Raw genomic sequence first — 27,934 nt, forward strand, 5'->3', positions numbered from 1 at the left:
AGTTCTTGTGCAAAATTTCACCTGGAACTACTTTTTCAGATTTTTCTGTAAGTTTTCACCCAATCCAGTTTGTCAAAGCAGTTGGATTTTATTCCTTTTAATTCCATTTAGTTGCTTAACTTCAACACACAGCCCCTTCTTTTTCATACGTAAACAGCTAAGAAAATGAGTAGTATAGAATTCATTACATACCATACATGTAGCTACCTGTACAATGTACTTTTATACCACACTTGAGCGAGCATGAATCATTGACTAGCCTGCAGGGACAATAGACCCCTTTGTCTACCTACAAAACAGCTTTAGAGTTTCAAAGGAAAGAACTCTTGCAAACAAATGAATCCTCAATAAGTACTAGTGGTTGCCATCTGTAGATCATACAGTAAGTCATTCTCTACCTTAGGTTGTTGTATGATCTGCATTTGCTTCTTGGACTAACATATTCATGCCAAGGAGCTGGCTTGCCTTTTGTGTTTAGTTCTTTGAAGGAGAGAGAGAGAGAGGAGCCTTTATTCTGAGCAGATGTTTTTTTAAAGAAAAAATAAGTTGAGAGTAAATATACATAAATTTAGTTTATGCCTGCTTCTGAAAACTTGCTCAAAATGTTTTCATGTTTTGTAAAGACATCTGGTAATGTGAGTATGTGTTCTCTCTCAGTTTTTTTTTTGTCAAGCATATATGTGATATGTAGTATGTATACTATATATCAAGTTTAAAAGTTTGTTTTGGAGAATGTGAACATCATTACAAACTCTTCTTTTGTACCAGGAATTAATTTTGTATTACTTGACAACTAAATGAAGAACTGTATTTCATTAGAGCTATATTCAATGTTTGCATACATTTACACAATTATTGAAATTGGAGGTATTGACCACCCCTTTATTTCAGAGCATTTTTCCCCTATGGTCCCTTTTTTGTTTGTTTTGTTTCTTGTGGGGGGGGGGGGGGGGTCTATATATGCAACAACTACATGTCATTGCTTCCCTTTGTCCAAAGAAAATTGAGAACTATCCTCTATGTTTGGATTCTAATCAATACATTTGAATTTGATTGAATCTATATACATGCACCTTGCATACAATGGAAATACTCATTTGAGTAACTCTCCCAGGTCGAAATTCCAGTAGAAACCAGTAGAAACCAGTAGAGACATTCTAATGGTTATACTGGTTTTCCAGAAACCAGTAGAGTCATAATGGTTTCAGGAGGAACTGTGAAGTAAAACCAGTATAAACCTTTACAAACCAGTAGACTCTAATGGTTTGAAGACCAGTAGAAACCAATAGAAACCAGTAAGATGTAATGGTTTGAACATGGGTGTAAAAATCTTAAGTCAAACCATTAGAATCCTTAACAAACCAGTAGAGCCTAATGGTTTTAAAAACCAGTTGAAACCAATAGAAACCATTAAGATCTAATGGTTTGAACATGAGTGAAAAAAATCATAAGTCAAACCATTAGAAACCTTAACAAACCAGTAGAGCCTAATGGTTTTGAAGACCAGTAGAAACCAATAGAAACCATTAAGATCTAATGGTTTGAACATGAGTGAAAAAATCCTAAGTCAAACCATTAGAAATCTTTACAAACAAGTAGAGCCTAATGGTTTTGAAGACCCGTAGAAAGCAATAGAAACCAGGAAGATCTAATGGTTTGAACATGGGTGAAAAAATCCTAAGTCAAACCATTAGAAACCTTAACAAACCAGTAGAGCCTAATGGTTTTGAAGACCAGTAGAAACCAATAGAAACCATTAAGATCTAATGGTTTGAACATGAGTGAAAAAATCCTAAGTCAAACCATTAGAAACCTTAACAAACCAGTAGAGCCTAATGGTTTTGAAGACCCGTAGAAACCATAGAAACCATTAAGATCTAATGGTTTGAACATGAGTGAAAAAATCCTAAGTCAAACCATTAGAAACCTTTACAAACCAGTAGAGCCTAATGGTTTTGAAGACCCGTAGAAACCAATAGAAACCAGGAAGATCTAATGGTTTGAACATGGGTGAAAAAATCCTAAGTCAAACCATAATATAAACCTTTACAAACCAGTAGAGCCTAATGGTTTTGAAGACCAGTAGAATCCAATAGATCTAATGGTTTTAACATGGGTGTAAACATTCTAAGTCAAACCATTAGAAACTTTAACAAACCAATAGAGCCTAATGGTTTTGAAGACCAGTAGAATCCAATAGATCTAATGGTTTTAACATGGGTGCACATTCTAAGTCAAACCATTAGAAACCTTTACAAACCAGCAGATATATCGAGCTCAGTGGTTCTGAAACCAGTTGAAACAAAATTAATATTAGAAACCAGTATATGATCATTCTAGCACCGCCTCTTGATCAATCTAACTTTTTTTTTTTTTAATTTAAGCCCAAAACAGCTAGGGGTGAAAAACTCTCAAATTGCATTAGTCATTATATTAATAGTTTTATTTTACAGATCGTGCAACATCTTGACTTGCCCTATAAGGTCTGCAATATTGATCAAGACTACAAGCCCCAAAACCCCCAAATGCAAATGCGACTCCCGCCTTTTTTGAACGGGTACATACAGCATGGCATCCTCTGTGCTACACTGTAGCACTGTACTGTGTGTCAAGGCATGCAGTGTGTGCGTACAACCAGCCAGCTGCCATGCATGCCGTATGAGACACACACAAGACAGCAAGACAGCCATTCCTATCAACAGCTACAGGAGCCAGAGCAGAGAAAAATCCTTTTATTACTTTGTTTTCCCCTGCTATTCTTCAATATGGGTAAGTTTTAGATTTACCTAATTTATTTGCAATATGTGCAGTAACTGTTTTCTGTTTTGAAACGTAGTAATGTATGATTGTGAACTAGTAGAAGTAGGAGTGCTTTCAACGCCTGCCGCCAAGATGAGAAATGTATTGTATTGTCCCATCTATCTATTTTCATGTTAGATCTTGATGGAATCATCATTCAAAGCAAAGTTTGTGCATTCACCTAGTAGTCCAGCATTCACCTACACATGGCTTTAAAGGCATCGTTTAACAATGTTAAATCTGAGATGCATGGCCCTACGTATCATGCAGTGTCAGTGATATGGTGTAATATTGAAGCCCTGAAAATTTTCGCTTCAAAATGATCATGAATGATGAAGTGCCTCAAAAAGTAAAAATCTTTGACTTTTGAGTGACCGGTTTTACCATACTCATTTTTCCAATAGACTGTAGTGTTATAAAACCGTTGGGGAAAATGGTTTTTTGAAATTTCGAATTCCAATCATAATCTTGATAATCAGACAGGCGATTGGCTTGTATTAAACGTCATGGGATTTTTTACTGACCTAAAGGTTTAGGCCTATAATTATGATTGCAGCATGAGCTTAATCCAGGATTTTGTTTCAGAATCTGAGGCAATGTTACCGAGTCACTTTAACTCTGCTGTAAACCATGTCAATTTTGAGAATTGAGTGCTTTATTCTTTTTTAAAATAAATAAAGTGCTGCATGAGAAGCATAAATGCCTGATCTGCAAGACTACAGTAGTTTTAATGTTATATAATTTTCTCGTCTTTTTAAATTTTGATTACATGTATTTCAATTTAAACGACTTAAGATTTATATTCCTTAAATTCTGTTTTAAACTACTGATTTAAAACACTAGTCAACGCACCCTTTCGCACCCAACGCACTAGTCAACGCACCTTACATTCAGCTATTCAGGTTCGTGGCTATAACTCACCCCCCGTGCTTATCCCGAAAGGGTGTGTTAAGGCGGTACTCCGTTCTCAACGCACCCTAATTTCGAGACAAGCGGGGGAGGGGGCTTTAATCTATTTATGGTGTGTTCGCACAATATATACAGAAGCCCTTATCTGAAAATAAACAGCTAGAACCGTAAATGGTAAACAAAATTCTTTACCCACAGGCTGTACGAAGTAAGAAGATTAAGTAGGCCTACATGCATGTGTGTTGCACGTGCGTCAACCGTTCAATTTGTTTTAACTTTATTTATTTTCTTATTAATTGTAGGCATCTGTTGACATCTTTCGCCAAACAGTGGATTCAAACACATTGTGGCAACAGTATATTGACGTGAGACCATGCAGAAAATGCTACTTTCTCTCAACCTTCTGGATCAGCATTCAGCAGCGTAGCAGCCTCATGACACAGTTGAAGCCTTTATCGGTAATTGGGCAGATGTACTTGTATTATTTCTGTACATATATTTTTCATTCTTCCATGATCATGACACTGATTAATTAGACATCAAGAATTATTCATTTCATTCGAATAAAATGAGTTTCATATATATATATAATTCAATTAATTTCAGATCACTAAAACCTGCAGGTATGTTGCAATAACCGACCATATTTTGTGAGTTTCGAACAGTGTTCTTTTCCCTCCTCAGCAATGGAGCTTTGATTCTTCTTTTATCACCAAACTAGAATTGTATTGATAATTATTTACAAACAAATCCTGAATCATGTTTGCATTGCCAACAAACTTTTAAAATGCAAAGGCATGTTTATATTATGTTTGTAAGCAATGAGAGATTATTTTATTTAGTACTTTTCAGACAGAATTTATTATTTAATTCATTGTTTACATTCTAGTTTTAAAATGTATAAACGTTTTTCTTAACTTGTTTTCCTTTCTTTTTGCTCTATTGATGCATTAGAATTCTTTGCGTGCATGTACCCTGGATCAAGCAGAACTTGCATTATACAGGAGATTCCACCCAAAATCTAAACCATGAGTCCCAGCTGAAGAGGAATATTTCCAAAATGAGGTCTACACACACAGAGGTTACTTTCCCCTTCATTATAGAGATACAGAGAGAGGGAGAGAGAGAGAGATGGGGGGGGGGGGGGGGTGAGTTATAGCCACGAACCTGAATAGCTTAGCTGTAGAACTGAAATGCCCATTCATGTCACTTGCCATTTTGATGAATTACAGGGTTTACAAACATACATGTAGGCCTACATTTTTACCCTTTGGGTAAAAGATCTTGGTATTTGCGTATATTTGTTATTACTATTTATGATGTAGACCTGTTTCATAATGCTTATGTAGTAGATCAGTCTCGTGCTCACCCCCACCCCCTTCGTATCGAAATGTCAATTCCTAAAACCTGTGGCAAATTATATAAATTGGTAATAGAGAAAAATTGAGTGAGGTAAATGCAATACAAATCTATTCCAATCTTAAGCACTTAAGACTTGTTAAGGTATGGCACGTGAACCGCCAAAAAATTAAAAAAATTGTGTCTTGAAATAAATGGGAAAGTAGTCCTGCAGCTCATCATAGTGACGTACATTACCGATTCAGCCAATTTAAAATGCCCATAGGTTTAGTGATCACAGCTTTCAACAATCCATAACCACCTTATTTTGTGTCAGATTTAATGTGGTATTTTTAAAAGTATAGTTGTCTGTTAAGGTTGGATTTCTCTTTAAAAAGTGTAAAGGGTAAGCCCTATGTAACATAATGTGATGAGGCAATTTTCGTTATAAAACCAAATCAAAGTGCCGCGGAACAAATTATTTCGTTCACCTGTTAAGAATAATTGTATTTCGATAGTCGGAATGCGAAATGCAAACATGTGTTGTTAGGTAGGGCAACACATAATGTATTCAATTTGCATTCTGACTATTTAAATACATTTATTGGTAAAAGGTGAATTTAATAATTGGTAATGAGGCACTTAACGAGGACCTATTCATTAAATTTGATAATTACAATACGACAATGGCCTACATGTATTCATATGAATGGGAAATCTTTGAACTGTTATGTCGTTTTCTGAGGGTTCATAATTTTATATGTTCAAGGATTCATAATTCTACAAATGAAGTAGGGTTCTTAATTCTGAAAATGAACTAGGATTCATAATTCCAAAAATGGAATCCCTTACCGAACTGAAGGCCTTCGCTAAGCAGTCGCATAAGCAGTCACAAGCAGTCGATATAAGCAGTCGCAAGCCTTCATTTGCAACATGCATGTCAATGTATTGCTGCAAGCCTTCGAAGGCTTGTAAGCAGTCGATAGGCCTTCCCACAGCCAAGTTAATATGCAAATTAGCTTCGACTGCTTATAATGAAGCTCTAAATAAGCAGTCGACTGCTTATAATGAAGCTCTAAATAAGCAGTCGACTGCTTATAATGAAGCTCTAAATAAGCAGTCGACTGCTTATAATGAAGCTCTATATAAGCAGTCGTGTTTAAACCTTCCTAAGCCTTCGAAGGCTTATAAGCAGTCCATAGGCCTTCCCACAGCCAAGTTAATATGCAAATTAGCTAAGCCTTCATCATTGACTGCTTATACCTTCGTCGTTGAATCACCTAAACCTTCGTTGTCGACTGCTTATCCCCTAAACCTTCGAGCGTTGTCCACTGGGTACAAACCTTCGACTGCCTACCTAAACCTTCCGTCATCAACTGCAGCTGCGCTAATTTGCTCAAATATATTTGTGAACAAGTATTTACAAAATCAATGACCATGCAATTTCCTAATCTGTACAGAAAGCAAACTCAATTTTGTATTGTGTAATTGTATTACTCACCTTCTGGACAAAATGAAGATGTTTAAAGTAGCTCCAGCAGCTAGCAGTCCAGTGCAAAGCAAAGTTGATCGTATTTCTCCAACACAAGAGTGCTTGTGTGGGACTGTAATCTTGGTAACAAAATTCGATCCTTTCTCATTTTGTTAAATTCTTGCTCTAGAATACTCTCAAAATTCTTCTTTCCTGGTGTAAATAATCTACCCCTTATTCCCTATACTGTGGGTTTTACAGGAAGACAAATCTGGCGAAATTGCAAAGTAATGATTGAAATATGCGCCGTTCAGCTCAGCTCAGAGTCTCAGTGAAGATTTGAATTTGAAAATTACCGGTTGGCCTATTCGCCTTCTACCACTAGATGGCAGCACACATTTGGAAAATGAAGGCCTTCGCGGTCTTCTTTAAAAGTGACTGCTTATCTTTGAAGGCTTATTTTCAGCGACTGCTTATCTTGAAGGCTTATTTTCTACTGACTGCTTAATAAGCAGTCAACATTTTTTGACTGCTTATATGAAAGTCTTTGAAGGCTTAGCTCTCGCAAACTAATAAGCAGTCGAAGACTAAAACAAGCCTTCGAAGGCTTATGAAGTCTTTGAAGGCTTTGTGAAGGCTTAGCGAAGGCTTATCGAAGGCTTATTAAGCAGTTTTCTTTGGTAAGGGATATGGTTCATAATTCCGAAAATTAAATAGGGCTCAATATACTTCCAAAAGTTTATTATTCTGAAAATGCAAATAGAACCCTTTATCCTTTTTGGAATTACGAACCGTCAATATAATGAATCCTATTTTATATTCAAAATAATACCATTTCATTTGCGGAAATATTAACCCTATTTTAATATTGTTATTAACGCCCCTTTTTCGATTCTAGAATTACGCACCCTATTTATTTTTCGTAATTATGAAATCTATTTCATTTCTAAATTCAAACCTTTTAAAATATGGACCATATTTCATTTGTTTATCAAATGTCAGGATGAAATTTGTCATAATACACTGTACTATCAAGTTACATTTATTGATGAACAGCACACTCTTTAGTTACCATAATATCACATCACTTGTCAAAATAATAAGGCCATGAATGATTTTCTTTTGCTTGTGAATGTAGTAGGCTTATATTATGTAGTACACAATATTTCATTTCCAATTGCTGCAACTTTATATCAATCCTTTACATATACTTTGACAATCTACAGGTAAAAATCATGCTTTGAGTTATCATTTGTGAATTATTCTCCAAATTGAAATGCATGAATAAAGTACTTAAATTTGTGCAAATGAACTTATTCTCTATGGTGGAAAATTACAAAAGAAATTTCTCATCAAAAATGCATGCTCATTGTTTCTACTCATGATGCTTACCGTAAGAAAACTTGTAAATTGCCAAACCTACTCTTTTAAACATCTACTCCAAATTTTCAAGATTGATTTCTCTCTGTTAAAACTGGCCATAACTTTTAGACAATAATTAGACAATTTAACAGTTTTTTTTTGTGTCTTCTTTTGTTGTTGAAATGTGTAAAAAAAAAAAATCCTTTTTTTATTTAAGCTGTTAAACGTTCATGTAATTGTAATCACTATATGATGTATGATATTCTGACAGATAATAAAAGGATACACTGTTAAGTGTTAAATATGATAAAGATGAACCAACAGGATTGTGATGTCTTTTGTTAACAGATGTTTGCGAGAGAAGTGGCTGAACCTCAAGAAAATGGTTAATTGTGTTGGAAGCGAACTTCATGCCAGCTCTTGTCATTTTCGTGTCTTCTTTGCAGACCAGCATGCTCTTTCAAAGTAAAAACAAAAAACAAACAAGGGCTGGCAGATTTTGTGAAGAGTACTGTGTTGGAAGTGCATTGAGGTAGTATAATTTCAACTGATCAAAACAATGTCAACCATGTAATGTAACCAATGCTATGGTTCAATTGGGGATTCCTACTTGTTTTCCACTGGTCTCCAAATGGTCCCAGTTGGGATTCCTACTGGTCACCTAATGGTTCCATTAGAGTTTTCTACTGGTCTTCTACTGGTCCCCTAATGGTTTCTGTACGGATTCCTACTGGTCTCCTAATGGTCCCAGTTGGGATTCCTACTGGTCTCCTAATGGTTCCATTAGGGTTTTCTACTGGTCTTCTACTGGTCCCCTAATGGTTTCTGTACGGATTCCTACTGGTCTCCTAATGGTTCCAGGACTTCTTTTTTACTGGTCTAATGGTTCCAGCACTTCTTTTCTACTGGTCTCCTAATGGTTTTGTATCGATTCCTACTGGTCTCCTACTGGTTCCAGTGGGGATTTCTACTTGTTTCCTACTGGTCTCCTAATGGTTCCAGTTGGGATTCCTACTGGTCTCCTAATGGTTCCGTTAGGTTGTTCTACTGGTCTTCTACTGGTCTTCTACTGGTCTTCTACTGGTCTTCTGCTGGTTCCAGTACGATTTTTTTCTACTGGTTTTTAATGGAAAAAGCGCCACTTTCCATATTGAAACCAGTAGAGAATTGACCAGTAGAAACCATTAAAAATCTGTACTGGTTTTCTCTAATGGTTTCTATGGGATTTTCGACCTGGGCTGCAGTACTATAGCAGATGTACATTCTTAGTTTGGCAGGGATCCAGGCTAATTCTTGTCTTGAGATGCATCCAAGTTATGATTTTCAGGGTCTGTACATGTATGCATGCAGGGGCCCCCTGTTAAGATTTTGAATTATGTTTTTTTTTCCCTGTTCAGAAATTGTGGCGCGTGATGACCAAATGCCTGTGAGTGTTAAGTGCTGAATATGGTTTAAAACAAGAAAAGAGAAAAATACCTAAATTGGAAATTTATGCAAACACTGATTAACTTTTCAATAAACAATGAACTTTCACTTATGTATATATTTCATTCTTTTAATTTGCAGATGAAAAGACACAACGCAGAGGTGGCCCCATTACAAGTAGCATCAGGAGTCAAGTCAATCCCTGATGTTAAGGGGCAGGTCCTCTCCCATGGGCGTGGAGGCGGGGTACTGGATTCCAAGACGTCCCTCCAGAGAGAGGCATCGCCCACCACACAGATACATGCTGCAGCAGTCAATGGCCAGAAAACAGCTCTACAAAAGCTTCTCAAAAGTATGTCATACTGGAGATTTTCATGCAAAAATTATGATATTTATAATCACAGAAAAGTTTTTTAACAGATTTATTTCCATGATTTTGAGCAAATATGGCTCTACTTTGTCTTTGAGTACCGGTAGAGGTTTTTTTTTATGTCCTTATGCACTTGGATTTAACTTATAAAGTTTTCATATTTTTTTACCAGATGTCACATGAATAAAGAATGGCAAACTTACTCTGTTGCAGCATATCTAATGATAGAAATGTACATGATGTCTTGTAATCATCAAGCAACTACCGGTACTTAAAAGTTAAAATTAAACCTCGATCCTTTCAAAACTTACTGGGCATGTCCAAATTATCGGCTATTTTGAGTTTAGTACATGCCTGAGTACCAAGGAATGATGAACATAATACGCATTCAAAGTATAATTTTCCTTTGATACATCAGGTATACTGAAATATTTTTGGTAATCATTGTTTGTCAGGAGCTGAATGTTTCTGTTCCATTATAAGTAGCAAATCCTAAAGAAGTTGGCTATTCTATAAATAGTTATATTTTGTTGTATGATTATCATAATATGATTATCATAATTCCATAGGTTAACTATCCCAAATTCATTGACCAGACTTGTACATAAACTAGTTACTCTATCATTTTGCTAATCATTGTTGTTTTCATTTTGGTAGCTTACCCCAAAGAAGTTGACCAGGCGGACCAGTTTGGCCGGACACCTCTCATGTTTGCTGTGCTTGCTGACCGGCTGGACTGCGCTGAGGTCCTGATCAAGAAAGGTGCCAATGTAGACGCCAAAGATAATGGTGGAAGAACAGCTCTGCACTGGGCTACTTACAAGGTAGGTCCAGGCTTCTCACCAGATAGTTGTCAAGAGTCAATATGGTATTATTAAGATTAATATTATTTATAGAAAAACCTTTACATAAAGATCACTCAAGGGACACCAGAAAAGCTGTCATTAGTGGTGGTTATTTTACCTGACTGCTAAGAAAGCTTAAATGTTTGTTAGTAAGCAATCAATGGCTTCAGGTCCTCTCCGAGGGACCTAAGGCAGGTGGTCTTTATGTACAGGTTCCTTCAGTACACAGTTTGATGTGAAACAGTATTCAATTGAAGTGGAAAATGTTATCTTTTGGACAAGTGGTCCAGCTTTTCCTATTATATCAAATAATCAACTTATTCAAGTCACAATATACAGCGAAGATAGTTGCAATTTCAATGAAAGGAGTTGACTCATGACCAGGGTGCATGGAAAAGGAACAGATCAACTATAAATGACCATGGCCCCTAGTTTCATATTAACAATTTGGTAGAGGTATTATGGTCTAGTCAATGAGTCATTGGAATGTAGATCATAAAGTACAGGGTTTGATTCCCTGTTTCGGAACTAATATCTTCTGGCAAGACAATAATTTGCATTTTTCACACTTATCCAAGGTGTAGTAACTGTGTATCAGATAGGATTTATTCCTGAATGCTCCGAGTGCTTCAGTTGCTGGAGCTATAGAGCCAAGATAATAATGTCCAAAATTCTTTGGGAGCACGTAGAGACGTTTCACGTGTATGTGTGTGTGTGTGTGTAATTGGGAATTTACAGTACAAAAATTAAAAAATCAATCAGATATGATTATTTATGTCTAGGGACCAACCTTTATAAGTCACCAGCCGAAAGACGTGACTCGGTTTCAGACCTGGGTCGCCTGAGCCAGTTTGTAGGCGAAGACAGAGAGCTGGCTAAGTGAACGTGCCGCTAGACCAACTCACATCTTGTATATCACAATGTGATAGGTGCTATACAAGAAAATATTATTATCATTTTTATTTTTTGTTGGTGTTTGTAGGGAGTGTTTCGTCTGTGCAAGCTGCTGGTCTCAAAGGGAGCCTATTGGAGAGAGAAGGACAATGAGGGACAGACGTGTCTTCATTTTGCCACCAGACACAAAGATACCAGATGCCTTGCGCTCATCATGAAACAACTCTTGCCAGGAGAAGTGGACGAGCAAGATAATTCAAAGGTAGTTAAGCCTGAGACATATCGATCTGATTATTTCTAAGCCTGTGTATTAAACACAAGGGAAGGGGTTTCAAGTCCCTGCTACTTCACCAATGTCTCGGTCTGCAAGCATAGACTCTAGTTATACGATACATACTCCTGCGGCAATTGCTCCATGGAAATTTCCTCCATTATAAATAAAATTTCAACCCTGTACCCAATATACCTAACCCTATACCTAACCCTATACCTAACATAAAACTGAACCTTGATCCTTAACCTAAACCTAAACCTAACCTAAAACCTTATTACAACCCTAACCCTATACTTTTGATGAAATAAAACCTGGAGTAGCTGTTGCAGGAGCAAATGTCATATCACCCAGATTCCATTTTGCACTGAAACTAAAACACAATTCTACAAAGCCTTGAGCCTAGCCCAAATCTGTCATTGTCTCATCAGCTCTAGTGTTGGGCCTACGGGGGTGCAGTCTCCATAGTCTCCCATTTTAGACACTATTTTGCACATTATGACCAGCAAGGGTTTGTGCCTGCAAATTAGTAAAGTCCTCTGGCAAGACATCAATCTACTTTTGCCACTCTCAACCCAGGTGTAGTAGCTGAATAGGAAGTAATTCCTTGAATGCTTTCAGAGGCTTACGGCAGCTTGGCCAAAGCCAGGGTTATCGTGGAACTTTACGAGTGCCTTGAGCATCTTCTGGGATGAATATGTATTGAAATAGGAATTTTAAGATAAAGTTGTGTTCTGGTCGGGCGATTGCATTGTGAAAGAAACATTGTGGAATCGATCAGAAAAGGTTGATTATCTAGCATATAAGTATTGTGTGTACTGCAAGATTCTGGAATCATCAAAATGATAAGAAATTTGGCCCAGTCTTGGTAAAGTTACAAGCTCTGTAGACAGACAGATGTACATGGGACTACACCAACATGTGGCGTAAAAATCCTTCCCAATTTTTATGCTGTTATATGCCATATTTAGAATATTAAGGCATTTGAAGAGCCATGCTTTTCAGGGAACATTATTAATCTGATGTTCTTCCACACTTGCATAATAACAATGATAACGCTAAAAAATTATTTTTCACCTCTTCCCAGAACTCAACGTTCTCCTTAACATCAGTGTTTTTTGTTGCTTCTATTCACAGAGAACTGCTCTGCATTGGAGCGCATCCTATGGGAATGAGGAAGCCGTCAGAATGCTTGTAAAACATGTAAGTCATATCTTATTTAAAATCTCGCTTTTTCATGTTTTATTTCCATGGTATTCAATCATGTGGGTGAACAAAACTGAATTTTCTCCTTGCGCAGATGTTTGTATGACTGCTATTTATATACAATTTGTTGAATACATGAAAAATATATGAATTAAGTCAATTACATAATTGAAAGAGTTTCAACCATGAAGTGGAAAGCCTAAGTTTCCTAATGCCTAAATGTTCATGTAACTTCAAATTACAGAGGATGGTAGGTATGATCTTGAATTTGGGTGAGCCGGTATTTATAAACTGGCTTATTTCGCTTCTTTTCAGAGCTCTAACATTGGTATACCAGACACTGATGGGAAGACCCCACTCCACTGGGCAGCAAACGCGGGGGATTCCCCCACAGCTATTAACACCGTTCAGCACATACTGGTAAGAATGTGGTCCGGTAAACTTGACACTATAGGGCCAAATCTGCCTTGAATGGCTATTAGGGTTTTGGGAGTGAAAGTGCCGTCTGCACACTAAATGTCATAAATTTATTATTTTAATAGAATATGATCTTGAATTTTGATGTTCCAAAAGATATATGAATTAATTAAAAAATTGACAAGTATTTTCAATCGATTCAGCTCTAAGTGTGACAAAGTGTTCTTTATTTCTGAATAGAGATTCCATTTTTTTTCAAAATTTGTATCCAGAAAAATTTATCACCAGTTTAATTTTTTTTTCAGTTGTACACAAATGGGAATTATAGCTAGATTGATAAAATAACCTTTTCTGTTGATACACAGCACTGAATCATATTAATAGCCCAAATTTAGTCAAGTTGCAATGATGAGGTGATGAGGCACTCAAGGATTTTTGTTTGTTCATAACCCATTTAATTTATCTGGGTGGAGAGTGGAAAATGTTAATGCAAATGACAGTGGCACTGCAGCAGGGGCTTGAAGCCACTTTGTTTCTTCTTTGCATCTTCTATTGCCCTCTCTTTGCTTTGTTTACTGTAGATGGACAGATATGGACATCATGTACATGTAGACAATTAGATCCAATGCGATAAATGAAATGTACCAACAACACTTGGGTTCGTACATGTGATGCATTAAACTGCCGCAAATAAAGGCTTAATTTTTGTGTGTAAATTAATGGCAGTAGCGCGCAACAATGGTCCTGCGCATATTCATTAAGCTCTATGTTATATGATAGAGAAGTGTGAAGGATTTTACATGTCGTCATTAAAATATAAACCCATTTCTTTTGCCACATCATATCTGAACGCGGCTTTAGTGTTTCCAATACCATTCAATAATCTTGTAGGAAACTGAACCGAGCGTGGTCAACTGGCAGGACTACGAGGGGAGGACGGCACTCCATCTGGCAGTCGCTAACGGCAACGCTGCCATAGTCCAACGCCTAGTCGATTTTCAGGTATGTATGTCGTGAAGTATGAAGTTGAAATCATTGAAGAAAGTAGTCTGCTGTATTGAGTATAGTTACCTATATTGTCAGACGAAACATTTAATATTGTATCATATATAAAGATATTGTCTGTTCAGAGACAGAAGGGGGTTAACTCTATGTTAAAAGTATATCATTGAATGCCCTTCTACCTCCAAACTAAGTAGTATGTGCATGGTTATGGATTTGTCATTTGTGCTCCTGAAAATTTCAGGAAGTATATCATAGGTGTTGTAAAAATATGCCATAAAACACTCATTATTACTCCCATAAGATTGTTCCTTATTATTAGTATTTTAAATTTTGTTCAATGAAACCGCTAGTATAGCATCATCTTAAAATTGTTGTGATCGCATAGTATGTGTCCGCCTAAAACTTTTCTGACCATTCGTCCTGTGAACCCAGACCCCACTGGTCAAGTGCAACATCTCCGTCCTGGACAACATGTTCCGCACCCCGCTCCACTGGGCGGCGGTCCTAGGCCACACCCATATGGTCAACATGCTTCTGGACAAGAATGCTAACTACAGCTGCTCGGACTCCAATGGTGCCACGCCCTTACACTATGCAGCACAGAATAATCATACGGTAAATCAATATTCTGACATAGATCTTAAAATGAAATAATTTTTGCGGTACAATTATTTTTGCAAAGTTTACCCAAAATTTACATCAAAATGAAAATATGATTATGTATCATCTCAATATTTTGTAAACAGATGAACGTATTGTAGTGGTAAAACATACAAGCTGCAAGAATTTATAAAGTCATTTTTCTTGTTGTCTTTGCACAAAAATTAACGCCTTTGCATTTTTGCATCACTCATGATTGGTTACTCATGATTTGGATGTGTGCTTCAATAGGATACATTCATATCAATGGTGTTTGTGCAATTGCGATGTGCACTGCACTCGGTTAAGTCACAATTATCAAAATAATGACTTTGACAAGTCTCTCTCATAATCTGATTGCCACTTAAAGAGAAGGTTGAGTTCTGTGAAGAGGTGAAAAATAATTTGTGAGCGTTATCATTCTTATTATGCAAGTGTGGAAGAACATCAGATAAGACATGTTCCCTGAAAAGCATGGCTCTTCAAATGCCTTCATATTCTAAATATTTCATGTAATATCGTAAAACTCGGGGGTAGGATTTTTACGCCACGTGTTCATGTAGTCCCATATACTTCTTTCTGTGTACAGTGTTTGTAATTTTACCAAGACTTGGCCAAATTTCTTATCATTTTGATGATTCCAGAACCTTGCAATACACTCAAATTCTTATATGCTAGATGATCAACCATTTCTGGTTGATTCCACACCGTTTCTTTCACAATGCAATCGCATGACCAGAACTCAACTACATCTTTAAACTGAGTACAGTGTATATTAACAAATGCACTCAAAAACATATTTGTATATAATTCTATATGTACTGAATGCAACAATATTTAAGGTTGAATCTGCATTTCCTTTTTTCTGACTCACAGCAAGGTGAACCTAAGCCCCATGTTCAGACCACCTGAACTCATTGTATAGCTTTACGATACATTTAAGTGATTAAATGTTTCTAGTCTGAACATTGTTTAGAGAAACGACTGTATAACCAAAGTTTGTGTGACTAAATGGATGTTTGAGCATTGTTTTGAACAAAAACTTAATGAAGAATCAGGGTCCTGCTCTTGTCGGAATGACGTATTATAGAAATATTGGGTATCTGGGGATGGCTTATCATGAGCGCTCACTGATGACTGGTATTTGTCATATCACCTTACCATTTCAAAACTAGTTTCTTTATATAACGTTTCTGTACATGATGTTGTCCAGTATGTATGCCCCTTCCACTATATAATGATTGTTTATACAATGTTTCTTTATATGAGATTCATATAAAATTCAACTAGTCTCAGCTGGCTATAATTCTGTCTACTTTAATACAGGAGACTGTGGAGGTGTTTCTCCAGAGAGAAGGAATCACAGACGAGCCTGACCTGGAAGGAAGGTCAGCCCTCATGTGGGCTGCTGGGAAGGGAGCCGACGGGGTCATAGAGGTCATGATGAGATACAAGCAGGATATCAACGCTACTGATAAAACTGGCGCAACAGGTTGGTATATTGGACAGAAATTTGTTGTACCAACCTTGTATGGTATTAAACTTAATGAAGTGTGTCCCCGAAGTTAACAGGTAGATTGCTTATAATGTAGGTACATCGTAAAGTGTAATTTGGAATTGTTTTGAGGCATGTTTTTGTACCGCAGTCAAACCTGTCTTAGTGGCCATGTATTTTGTCTCCCTTGAGAAAGAAATGTGTGTTGCAGAAATCTGCCTGTAAAGGTCACTAGTTTACAGTGGCCACTTTTTGTGTTTCCCTTGAGTGGCCTACATAGATAGGTTCAAATGTATTTTGCCTAATTGAGGTAAGATGGGTAAAAATATATTCTAATATCAGGGTTCTACATGTACCTTTTTGCAATAAAACTATGATTTTCAACATTTATTCCTACTTCTTTATGGGAAAATATTCACATCCCACTACTTTTGACTAAGCTTTTAAGTATAATATATTTAGGATAATATTAATTTTTTCCTCTGTGACCTACGGTTCCATTAACATTAAAAAAGAAAAGATGACAAAGAAACAGATGTATCGGTTTTCTCAACGTTAACAGGAAAATAACTATTGCCTGACACATTGCATTGTATCAGTAACATCCTTTGGGATTATAAATTGCCCCTAAATGAAAGAAAACATGTTTGATTCCCTTCATATTTGGTAAGAATTCTCCTAATTTCAATATTTTTGTACATTTTTAAAATTATTTTATCAGCTCTTCATGCTGCAGCTATGTCAGGGCATGCAAGTACGGTGGAAGTTCTTTTGCAGGTAAGTCCAGTTATCCAATATTTCTTCTAAAAACCAGATGATTTGGAGATGTTTCCATTTTGTATTGTGATGGTTAGCTGTTAAAATTGTTAACACTTGCTATTTTAGTGCAATGAAATTTGCAAATGTGAATAACCCTGTGTTTGCCTTTAACATGTTTTGTAGTGTTAAATCGTTTGGAAATCTCAATCACTTGTGAAATTCGGCAATTCATTAATCCATATTAACTTTTACTCTATATATATACAATCTTTCAATTATGTGTACATGTATGAATATACCAATGACAATACAGTCAAACATGCAGTAGTGACAACAGAGTAACTACCTGTCTTCAAAGGCCACAGCTTCTGTTTTCCTACTAGGTTAGTGTTTCTTGGTGAAACATGTAGTTAATGAACCTTCCACATGATACTTTACCTAAAATCCATCTTTCTCCCATGTTTTGCTGTATTTGTATCTTCATTTATTAAATTCCATGTTTGTTCCAAGTACAGTAATACCTTTGTATAAAGACGGCTCAAAAGAGATGAGAAAACATTCTTTATGTGCAGTTTGTCTTTAAAGACAAACTCACTTCAAGTGATCTATGTGATGAAGTTAACGCAATTGAGATTAGAATATACTTTTTTTGGTGGACAGTTGCTGAAATCAATTTTGATTTATCATTATTGATTTACCAATAGAAGCCATTGGACTATAGTTCATTTTGATGCACGTTTAAATGAGAACCACTGTTCAAGGTAAATAAAAAAATGTCTTTATAGACTGGTGGACTTTCTGTACAGGTAGCTGTCATGTTTGAGTGTACTGAACTATTGGCTGATTTGTTCCTATTGTATAGCACGGTGCAGCAGTTGATGTAGTGGATCAGACCAAACACACACCTCTCTTCAGAGCAGCCGAAATGGGTCATACAGAGGTCATGAAGACATTAGCCAAAGGTATTCACAGTCATTAAAAGATTATTAATCAACAGAAGAAAAATTGATCTGTATGTGATGGGTCAGATGTCACTTTACTATATTAAAGATATGAGCATCAAATAGTAACTCTGTAGAGAGATATTGCAAGTTCAAAAACTCTCTCAATAAACACAAATGCCACGAGGGAATGGTCTAGTCGACGCACCGATATATGTGATTGCAGTAGAACGGTGCATGTGCACATGGAATCCAATGTCTAAATACTTGGCTACAGTAAGAAAGGGAAAGATTAAGGGATGTAGAAAGAGAGAGAGAGAGAGAGAGAGAGAGAGTGAGATGAATGTAGACAAAAATTTAAAGCATTAGCCTAAGAAGAATGATGAGAAGCAGTCCAATTGCAAGTTGTTCTCAACTGATTGTAACATTCTTCACATTTTACAGGTGGAGCTCAAGTCAAGGTAGTAGACCAAGAAGGCAGATCTCCACTTCACTGGTAAGTATAAGGAACTAGACGTGGACCCTTTTTAATGTCAAACTTACAGTCAGTTGGGAATACCATTTATGTGTCCTAATATGACACAGTCTAGGGGTGTTGGGGTGTAGTGGATATGTCACCTGACTGAACCACAAGGTACAGGGTTGGAATCCCTGTTGCAGCAATACGTCCTTTGGCAACATCCACATTTGCCACACTCGACCTACGTGTAGGTGTAGCAATTTGGTATTTGGTAGGATTTATTCTTTGAATGCACTGAGTGATACAGTTGCTCGAGCTAAAGCTTGGATAAGAATATCCAATAAGCTTTTTGAAAGTGCATAGAGACATTATATCACAAAATGATATGCATTATACAAAAACAGAATATTATTTATCTCATTATTAAAATCTGATATTATTTGTATCATTTGGACCTCTAATAAGCAGTGCATATTTTAAAAATTTAATTTGTATATGTATCAAATTTAGGATTTTAGGTAAATTTAAGTTGAACAAAGTTATCGTACCTTTTAAGTTAGACTACAGATTTATTCAAGTTGTCGCTCTGTAGGTGATCAAACATCTGCTCCTGTAACGATTGCTTTAGGCTTTATTTTGTCTAGGAAAAAATAGGGTTAGTGCTGGGTTTCCAATTGAGTTTTAGGTTGGGTTAGAGTTAAGGCCAGGGTTAGATATAGTGGCAGGTCCAGGGATGAAGCTAGGAATTAAGTTTCGAACCTGCGTCCTCGGCTGAATCAGTTTGTATCTTCCATTGTTAGCTGGAATACATGCGCACGCCACAACTTATTGATACTTATTCTCATTTTTGTTCTGAATTTCCTCAACAGGGCTGCTTTGGGAGGCCACACCTGTGTCTGTTACCACCTCATGACCCATGACATCAGTCCCAATGTCCAGGACAATGCAGGCCGTACCCCTCTCCAGTGCGCTGCTTACGGGGGATTTATCCGCTGTATGACCCTACTCCTGGAGCATGGCGCAGACCCTAATCTACAGGATAATGAGGTGAGGTTACAGTCTTCTCACAAATGTAACTATGCCATATCACCATGGTGATGCTGCACAGTGGTGTAGCTGCTGGGGGGGGGGGGGAGGCAGTATGAGAGGACATAGACTGAAAAAAGGAAAGAAAAATGGAGGGAAAAGGGGGAAAAAGGGAAGGGAGGGCTTTGGGCCCTGTCAAGTGGAAGAAAGAAATAACAGTAGGAAAGACCAATGGAGAGAATAGAAGATAAGGAAAAGGAGGGGGGGGGGGGAATAGGGAAAGATTATTGGACCTCCTTTCACAGCCTCTCATCTTAAATCACATTTCATTTATTGAATAAAAACCATTGCCCCTTCCCTCTTTTCCCCCTCCCTCCCCATGATGCCAGTGTACCTTTGAAGGCTGGACCTATGCTAAATCACTGGTGCTGGGGCTTTTTTTTTTATTGCTTTGTCCCCCATCATTTGTTTGCTTTCCCCACTTTTTGTTTTGTTGTTGGTGTTGGGGGGGGGGGGGGGGGGACTGATTTAACTAGAGAACCATTGAAGCACTTTTAGCAAATTTGGATGAAGTAGGTATAAGCATGAATAGGTGAACTGAATCTAGAGATTTGATTCATCAGGTCAGATGGCAAAAGTCATAAGGTAATGTCTACAGGAACTGGGGGATTTCTGTGTTAAGTTTATGGGAATGAGAGAATTCAGTGGTCAACAGGTTTATTGAACATGGCGAATCAACTCAAGATCAGATCACAACAGGAATCTTCCGCTGGTGTCTCTATATATGAACTGTATATATCTTTTTGTTTTTATTGTTTTCACAGGGGATGACGGCTCTTCACTGGGCGTGTAGTACAGGATACCTAGATGCTACCAGGTTATTACTAGATCATGGGGCTTTCCCTAATCACATGGAGCTGACAGAGGACCGCTTCACACCCCTTGACTACACCCTCCTCAACGACCACCATGAGGTATCGCAGTACATGGTGGAACAGGGCGCTCTCTCTATCACCGGTATCAGGGACATGGCTGCCACTCGAATACAGGTAAAGCAGAGTGATAGCATGTACCGTAAATCTCTCAGAGACTCTGTGTATAAGATGCACTTTTTTTACCGCCAACAAAAATTGAAAGTCAGGGTTGCATCTTATACACAGGTAGAAACCAACAAAAAAAGTTTTAAGTTTCGTTTTATGCCCCTCCACTTAGCACTATGCCTGGCAATGTCTCCCAGCTCAGTAATCGGTGTGTTGACTCACCTCAGAAACTAGTAGAACAACACTACCTGTATGTCTAGATTTCTGTTTGGACTTAAAGGAAAATTTGTCTGTCATCTTAAGTTTTCAAAACGACATTGTTACTCTTATTTGTGACAAGTTCACAAGCACAAATCTGCGCCTTCATGAAATTAATGAAAGTTTTTGAACACGGACCTGGCTTGCTGCCGACAGATTCGGCAAAAAAAATTATTAAACAAAATTTTAAAAATAGGGGTGCGTCTTATACACTGAGACTTACGGTATTCAACCTGTGTATAAAGACAACTCGAGAGAGACCAAAAGAACCATTATCATAGACAGGTTACTTTATCACACATTTCAGCAAGAAGCAATGTTCTCAAGGGTAAATGAAGATGTGGTCTTTATAGACAGGTGATCTTCCTATGTTTGTTCAAGGAGGTTTTACTGCACTGCCAAACCTGTCTCTTTGGGAAATAAGGCCACTGTATACAGTTAGATCACTGAGACAGGTTGTGCAACTCTCTTCCTTTCAAGAGGAACATTGAAAGTGGTCACTGTATATATGGGATTTTCATGGTAATTACCATTTGATGATATTATTGTTGTTTTTCTCTTTCCTATGCTGTATGTGTATAGGTAATTAGTATAGTATTAATGACTGCTTTGAGAGAAATAGTTGTTTTTATACGCTCAAGCCAGGGAAGATTACAATTGTGCTATTGCCCGAGGCATGCCGATGGCAATAGCCCAATTATAACCTTCCCGAGAGCGTATAAAAACAACTATTTGTTGAATATTAAAGCAGTCATTAATACTTTTATATGCCAAAGAGTCTTATGACACCACCCTTGGCCTTTCTCTAGTTTATCTGCACGGTTGTTTTTTATGAGTGTATGTTTGAGAGTAGACTAGATCTAGATTCTAGTCTAAGCAAGATATTTTACAATTTTGGGGGTGGGCTGGCCCTGTGGGGACTATGGAGAAAAACCTGCGCTTTCATATGACACCTCACTTATTGAGTATCACCTTCAGGATCACGAGCAATATTAGTTTAAATCTCTGGTAATTAAAACATTGACCAATTTAGCATGAGTGAGCAATGGCAAATGCATAGGGATGTGTGCTATCTCTACAGGAAGGATTTTAGCACTAGGCCTACTAGACTCTACTAGAATCTAGATCTAGGCCTACTAGATCTATTTTGAAAAAAAATTTATGGAGAATTTCACGTACTCTTTTTGGTGTTCTTGCTGTCAGCAAGTCTTGCATTTGATCATCATCAAGAAGTTGAAATCTTGAGAGAGTTTCTTCAGCCATTTTTGCCTTGTTTGGAATTCAGTACGATCGAGATTGCTGTGTTAAAAATACCGACCAATTCTTCGCATATGTACGGTATCCTTGATCGCTCAAACCATTTTTAACATGTGAACCTATGGGTATTTCACCAAGACTGAACTATTTTCCTGGTAACTGGAATTTTGGCGGGATTTTACCGATTTATTCTGGAACTATTACATGGGTGTGGCATTTTTCGTTTATTTACGGGAATGGTTAAAACCATGACTGCAATTTCGACCAATCAAATGGCTGGATTTCTTAAGTGAGGTATATAATACTTTATAAGTTGTACGTAATTTGCTTTCCAAATTAAACATTTGATTGTGAACAATTGAATTTTGTGTTGAAATAAAAACTATAAAAAAAGGAATATATTTTGTGCATACATTGAGGGAATTTAATGGTATTAAACCAGCTGTTTATTTAAGCATTCATAATGGTGCCTTGATCTCCTAACCATTGTTTGATGTTCTTCCTTTCTTTACAGTGTCGTTTCCGAGGTTTCTGTGTTCGCAAGACCTTTGTTGAGAGGAAGAAGCTGTTAATGAAACATGAACAGCTGAGAAAAGATGCAGCAGCCAAGTAAGAATACAACATCATGTTTTAACAATTATACTAAGCAACATCTTTCAAGGTGTAATGGCTGAAGGGCCTTGGTTCGAAACCAAGTCAATGGGGTAAACAATTAATCCTTATTACCAAGTCCCTCAGAGAGGACTTAAGGCCGTCATTCCCCTGGTTGCTTACTTATAAGCATACAAGTGCTTTCTTTATAGCAGTCAGGTCAAACCAGCCAACCAAATGAAAAGGTTTAAAAGGATACCCAGCACTCCTGAAAATGGGAGTCCACATCCACATTCAAGTTGATTTGAATAAATTCTGAATGATCAGGGTATTGGGTATGAAAGCTTGAGACGAATTCAATGAAAAATGAGAGAAAAAGTGAAGTTTGGAATTTGGAAAATCTCTGCACAAGCTCGTCGACATTTGTCTACAAGCTCGTCTACAATCTTTCAAAGATATCCCATTTCATTAGGTTGTTATTTTACTTGAAATTTTACTTAAAAACATATGTCCAATGATATCTCTCTTTTTAGAAAACGTGAGGAGCAGAGCAAAAAGGGCGATAACCCTGATTCCTCCTCCACACCATTGAACTCCCATAGTCAGGACCGCATCTCAACGTCAACGAATCAAGAGATGCTCCCGCCTCCGAAAGATCGAACCCAACTCCAAGAGAACGGATGGACTCAAGAGAATGCTAATACCAACAATAACAACAACAGTGCTGTTGATGCATCCATGAATTTGTCGGAGGGTTTTGCTCCATCGAGTGAAACGCTCTCCAGAGATGAGGATAGAGAGAAGATGGGCGTTGCCATGAAGATAGGACCACCGTTGCTAGGGAGCAGTAACCTGTGTTCGGTCTCACTGGAGGAGGCGGGGGATGAGGAAGGCCAGCTGAGGATCCTGAATGAGAGAAGGAAGGTGGTGAGCAAGGAGAGGCTGAGGTTAGCCGACATGAGGAGAAAGAACAGAGCTGCTACCGTCATTCAAAACAAGTGGAGAAAGTGAGTATGGAAAATGAGGATGATGATGAAGATGGGGGTGGTGATGATGATGATGAGATGATGATGATATGATGATGATGATATGATGATGATGATATGATGATGATGATGATATGATGATGATATGATGATGATGATGATGATGCTGATGATGCTGATGATGCTGATGATGCTGATGATGCTGCTGATGATGGTGATGATGATGGGGGTGGTGGTGGTGATGATGATGATGATGATGATGATGATGATGTTGATGATGGTGATGATGATGATGATGATGATGAGGATGAGGAGGATGATGATGGTGGTGTTGCTGATGGTGATGATAAAGATGATGATGATGATGATCATGAGATGATGATGATGGTGATGATCATGAGATGGTGATGGTGATGATAGTGATGCTGGTGATGATGATGATGGTGGTGGTGGTGATGGTGATGATGATGATGATGATGATGATGATAATGAATGTGATGATGATGATTGTGATGATAGTAATTACCAAGATGACACACATAATTTGTATATTATAATCTCTGTTGTAATTTCTGGCTACATGCAATACATTATCAAGATGATACATGTTGAACGATCAAATGGACAGATAAATAAGAGCTCATTGCAGACAATGTTTATGAAGAAGTGGCAATCTTGAAAGTGCTTTATTCTGGTCTTCTTCCGGCCATCGCTTCATGCACTTTTGGTGTTGATCATATAGTAACACAACAATGCTCTTAACGTTAATTTCTATAGTAATCTTCAAACTCATCTACTGATAAGATTTTATCAAGATGTTGCACACAGTTTATAAATTTGTGTAGTTTATTTATTTGCAATCTCTGTTAATACTGCTGTTATAATCTGTTTATAACGTTACAAACAATGCAACTAAAAACTGATGCTCAAAGTTTATTTTATTGCGATATCTATAGTCTGTTGTTGTTGTTGCAATCTTTGTTAATAATGCTATTTTAATCTGTATATTCAGCTACAGACAATGCAACACCAAGATGATGCACACTGTCCATGCGGTGCAGCTCAGGCGGTTGTTGAGAAAGGACGAGGATGTGTGGGAGCGTCAGATAGCGGCCTGTACCATCCAGCTCGCTTGGCGGCGCTTTTACCGTCGCAAGCTTCTCAAAGCGCTGGGGGGTAACAAGGCTCTTGTCCACACCTATGATCCAGAGATCATGGCTCTTAGACAGCAACTGACTCTCCAGAAAATATATGGTAAGGACTTTGAGAGTGATCGTCATAATAGAAGTGATGGTGATAAAGAGGGTGATCACGATGATGGTGATGACAATGATGAGGTGGAGGAGGAGAAAGAGAAGGAAGAGATAGAGGAAAAAGGAGGAGGAGGAGGATCATGATGAAGGCGGAGGGGAGATGAAGGCGGAGGAGGAGAAGAAGAAGAAGACAAAGAAAGAAGGAGAAGAAGAAGAAGAAGAAGAAGAAGAAGAAGAACGAGGAAGAGAAGGAGATGGAGAAAAAGGAGGAGGAAGAAGAAGACAAAGAAGGAGGAGGAGGAGGAAGAAGAAGGAGGAGAAGAAGAAGAAGAAGGAGGAGGAAGAAGGAGATTAATAACAATGAGGAATCTTTCAAAATGTATCTTTTGCCTTTACACCATCAAAAAAATTATCATCTTTGTTTTTACCATTTTTATTATTTAGGAAGTACCACAGAGGCAAAAGAGTGGTTCCCTGGTCCACTGGAGAGAAAGAATCGCCCAGATTACATGAAGTACATTCCTTCACCTGCAGGTAAGACATCTAAAGGTAAAATGTGATCTTAGAAAGGATCACAATGTTGTGATTTGTAGTATTGCCCTCTTCACCTTCACCTTCCCCCTTCCTCGATATCTGCAAGTTATACATCAATAAGCTCATGATGATCTTAGAAGAGTTGATCATGTTATCAGATGATTAACTATCTGGATAACTACCCCCTGTGGACAAACTATCAACAATTATATACATGTGCCTCTTCAGAAAACTATTCCCCAAAGTGATTACCCCCCCCCCCCCCCCCCATCCCTTAATAATTCTATAGAGTATTTGGCTCAGTTGTCTCAATGGTAATTGTCCTCAATGGGTCAATTACTGATTGAGATACATATAATTGTCAAGGGTTGATGTCTTCCCCCATCCTCATGAATATCAGCTTTTGCCCTCAGTTGTAATCATTCAACAAAGGACATTGGAGGAAATGCTCGCAGTGACTTGTTGATCTACATTTCTGTCTAAATTTTATAAGTGTATAAATTGAAAAAGAAATTTGGTCTTAAAGCCCCACTGCACTACTTATAGCTACTTGTGCCCTCTATGTAGCAAACAATGTCTAATTGGTGACCGTTGGTCTCCCATGATCTCCTTTTTCTTATGTTAACTGAGAGTTGATTTGATGAGAAAACCACCTGTCAGTGCCCTTTCAGGAAGGCCCAATCCCTCCTGGATAAACTCGTGTAGACGGGCTTTAAAACAGACTGCAGTTATATGAAACTGAATTTCACCATTTCATTTCATTGCTATTTTTTCACCTCAGCTATGTCCTACAACTTTGCCGTGGAGCAGTATATGCCTGACCACCATAAGACCATGTCCAGTGGCTTGGACCACATCACCTTGCAGAGGGCTGTCGGGAATGGTCAACATGACCGATCAATGGCTTTAGATGAAGCAGGTGAGTAGGTAGAGTAGAAAAGGGTTTGATGATGATGACGATGATGATGATGACGATGATGACGATGATGACGATGATGATGATGATGATGATGATGATGATGATGTCAGATGATGATGGTGATGACGATGATGATGATGATTGTTTGAATATTTTGTAAGATCACATACAGCGGCTTGGACCATATCACCCTGTAGAGGGCTGTCTGGAATGGTCAATATGACCAGACAATGGCTTTAGATTATCCATGAGAGTCTTTAGCTATGGGTAGTGTATGATGACCAACTGAAAACCATGTTCAGTGGCCAAGCCATCACCTTATATGGTTTAGCAAAGTATTATGTACATATATGTCACAGCGGAACTGTCATACTTTTCTATTTCTTACATTTGGTACAGATGAAGCCTTCTTGTGCCAATCACATGGTAATCTTGGCCAAAGTGGTGCACCCTATTCCTACAATCTGAACGACTGAATAGTTTAGACAGTGATACATAAGGCCTTCATGCATTATCCAATGGGAATGTCTAGGCCAAAGAGACGCTTGCCATGGCCATTACCTGTATGACTAAACAATGTTATGCAGTGCTACTTGTAGATGAAGTGTTGATGCTCCTGTACTGCCCTCAGGTACTTTTACTCGTGTTTACAATATTGCTTGATAGATTGTTGTATGACACTTGCAACAATTGCTGCACAGTCAACCCTAGTCTGCAAGCACAGACCCTAATTTGACACTGTATCAAAAAAATCATTGTGCCTTGAGAGAAGCCTAGCCCAGCTACCTACTGGTTGTGTCAGGAGCAGCTATAGTACATGGCCTATGGTAGTCTTATAGTGCAGACTCTCTTTTACGACTGACCAGGGTTTGTGCCTGCAAACTAAGTCAACCCCTTATACGAACTCAATTCTGAGCTTGATGAAATAAACCGTAGAGCAAAATGTTGCAGGACAGCATGTATTGGATCATTAATTTTTTTTTCTTCACTTCAACAACATAATGAGAAAGATACTGTGCAAAAAAAGGCCTTAGAATTGCCTATTCATGTTAGTGCCTGTAGGTCATACATGTTTATATAGTATGTATTCTTTGAGTAAAGGCCCTTCAAAAGAAGTCATTGAAAAAAAAATTTGGCCTCTGATGACGGCCCATGTAAAATATCCTTCTTAAAAGATGAAATAACAACAAGAAAGTAGGGGGGGACAAGTCCTCTAAGACCTTGATGATTGCAGCTGGCTGATTGTTATCTTATAGCTGATTTGTGTTGTACATAAACATGTACCATCAAGTACCAGTATTATTAATCAGTATCTATGATATGAGTTTGTGATAAGTAGGTACTACAAAGCTCTCAACTGGATGTATTTTGTTTTTTTGTTTAGAAATAAGAGGTCAAGGGTCCTTGAAAACCATTGAAAGGGCAGTGGAAGGAAAGCAACTAAATTGAAGTGGTTGAATGGAT

At 37.7% G+C, this 27,934-nt stretch overlaps 1 protein-coding gene and 1 long non-coding RNA gene across 2 annotated transcripts; both read left to right on the top strand.

The window, feature by feature from the left end:
• The first annotated feature begins 240 nt into the window (after positions 1 to 240).
• On the top strand, positions 241 to 27,469 carry LOC589721 (inversin). The gene is made up of 20 exons (XM_030991586.1): positions 241 to 635; positions 9,446 to 9,656; positions 10,332 to 10,498; positions 11,502 to 11,675; positions 12,822 to 12,887; positions 13,206 to 13,310; positions 14,199 to 14,309; positions 14,745 to 14,927; positions 16,278 to 16,443; positions 17,168 to 17,223; positions 18,068 to 18,167; positions 18,591 to 18,642; positions 19,476 to 19,653; positions 20,457 to 20,681; positions 22,702 to 22,796; positions 23,312 to 23,785; positions 24,777 to 25,018; positions 25,462 to 25,551; positions 26,333 to 26,470; positions 26,870 to 27,469. Exons 1-20 carry the CDS (start codon positions 576 to 578, stop codon positions 26,944 to 26,946), a joined length of 2,970 nt encoding a protein of 989 aa, XP_030847446.1. The 5' UTR covers positions 241 to 575; the 3' UTR covers positions 26,947 to 27,469.
• Positions 2,598 to 5,885, top strand: LOC115926643. Its single transcript, XR_004065185.1, has 3 exons — positions 2,598 to 2,769; positions 4,011 to 4,166; positions 4,663 to 5,885. It is a non-coding gene; the product is annotated as an uncharacterized LOC115926643 (long non-coding RNA).
• Positions 27,470 to 27,934: the final 465 nt, after the last annotated feature.

This window comes from Strongylocentrotus purpuratus, unplaced genomic scaffold, assembly GCF_000002235.5.
Source record: "Strongylocentrotus purpuratus isolate Spur 01 unplaced genomic scaffold, Spur_5.0 spur5_scaffold_2, whole genome shotgun sequence".
Lineage (NCBI taxonomy): Eukaryota > Metazoa > Echinodermata > Echinoidea > Camarodonta > Strongylocentrotidae > Strongylocentrotus > Strongylocentrotus purpuratus.

Coding starts and splice junctions, on each gene's coding strand:
- LOC589721 (XM_030991586.1), top strand. CDS start 576: ATGCCTGCTTCTGAAAACTTGCTCAAAATGTTTTCATGTTTTGTAAAG. Junction 19,654..20,456: donor CTAATCTACAGGATAATGAG/GTGAGGTTACAG, acceptor TTGTTTTCACAG/GGGATGACGGCTCTTCACTG. Junction 23,786..24,776: donor ATTCAAAACAAGTGGAGAAA/GTGAGTATGGAA, acceptor CTGTATATTCAG/CTACAGACAATGCAACACCA.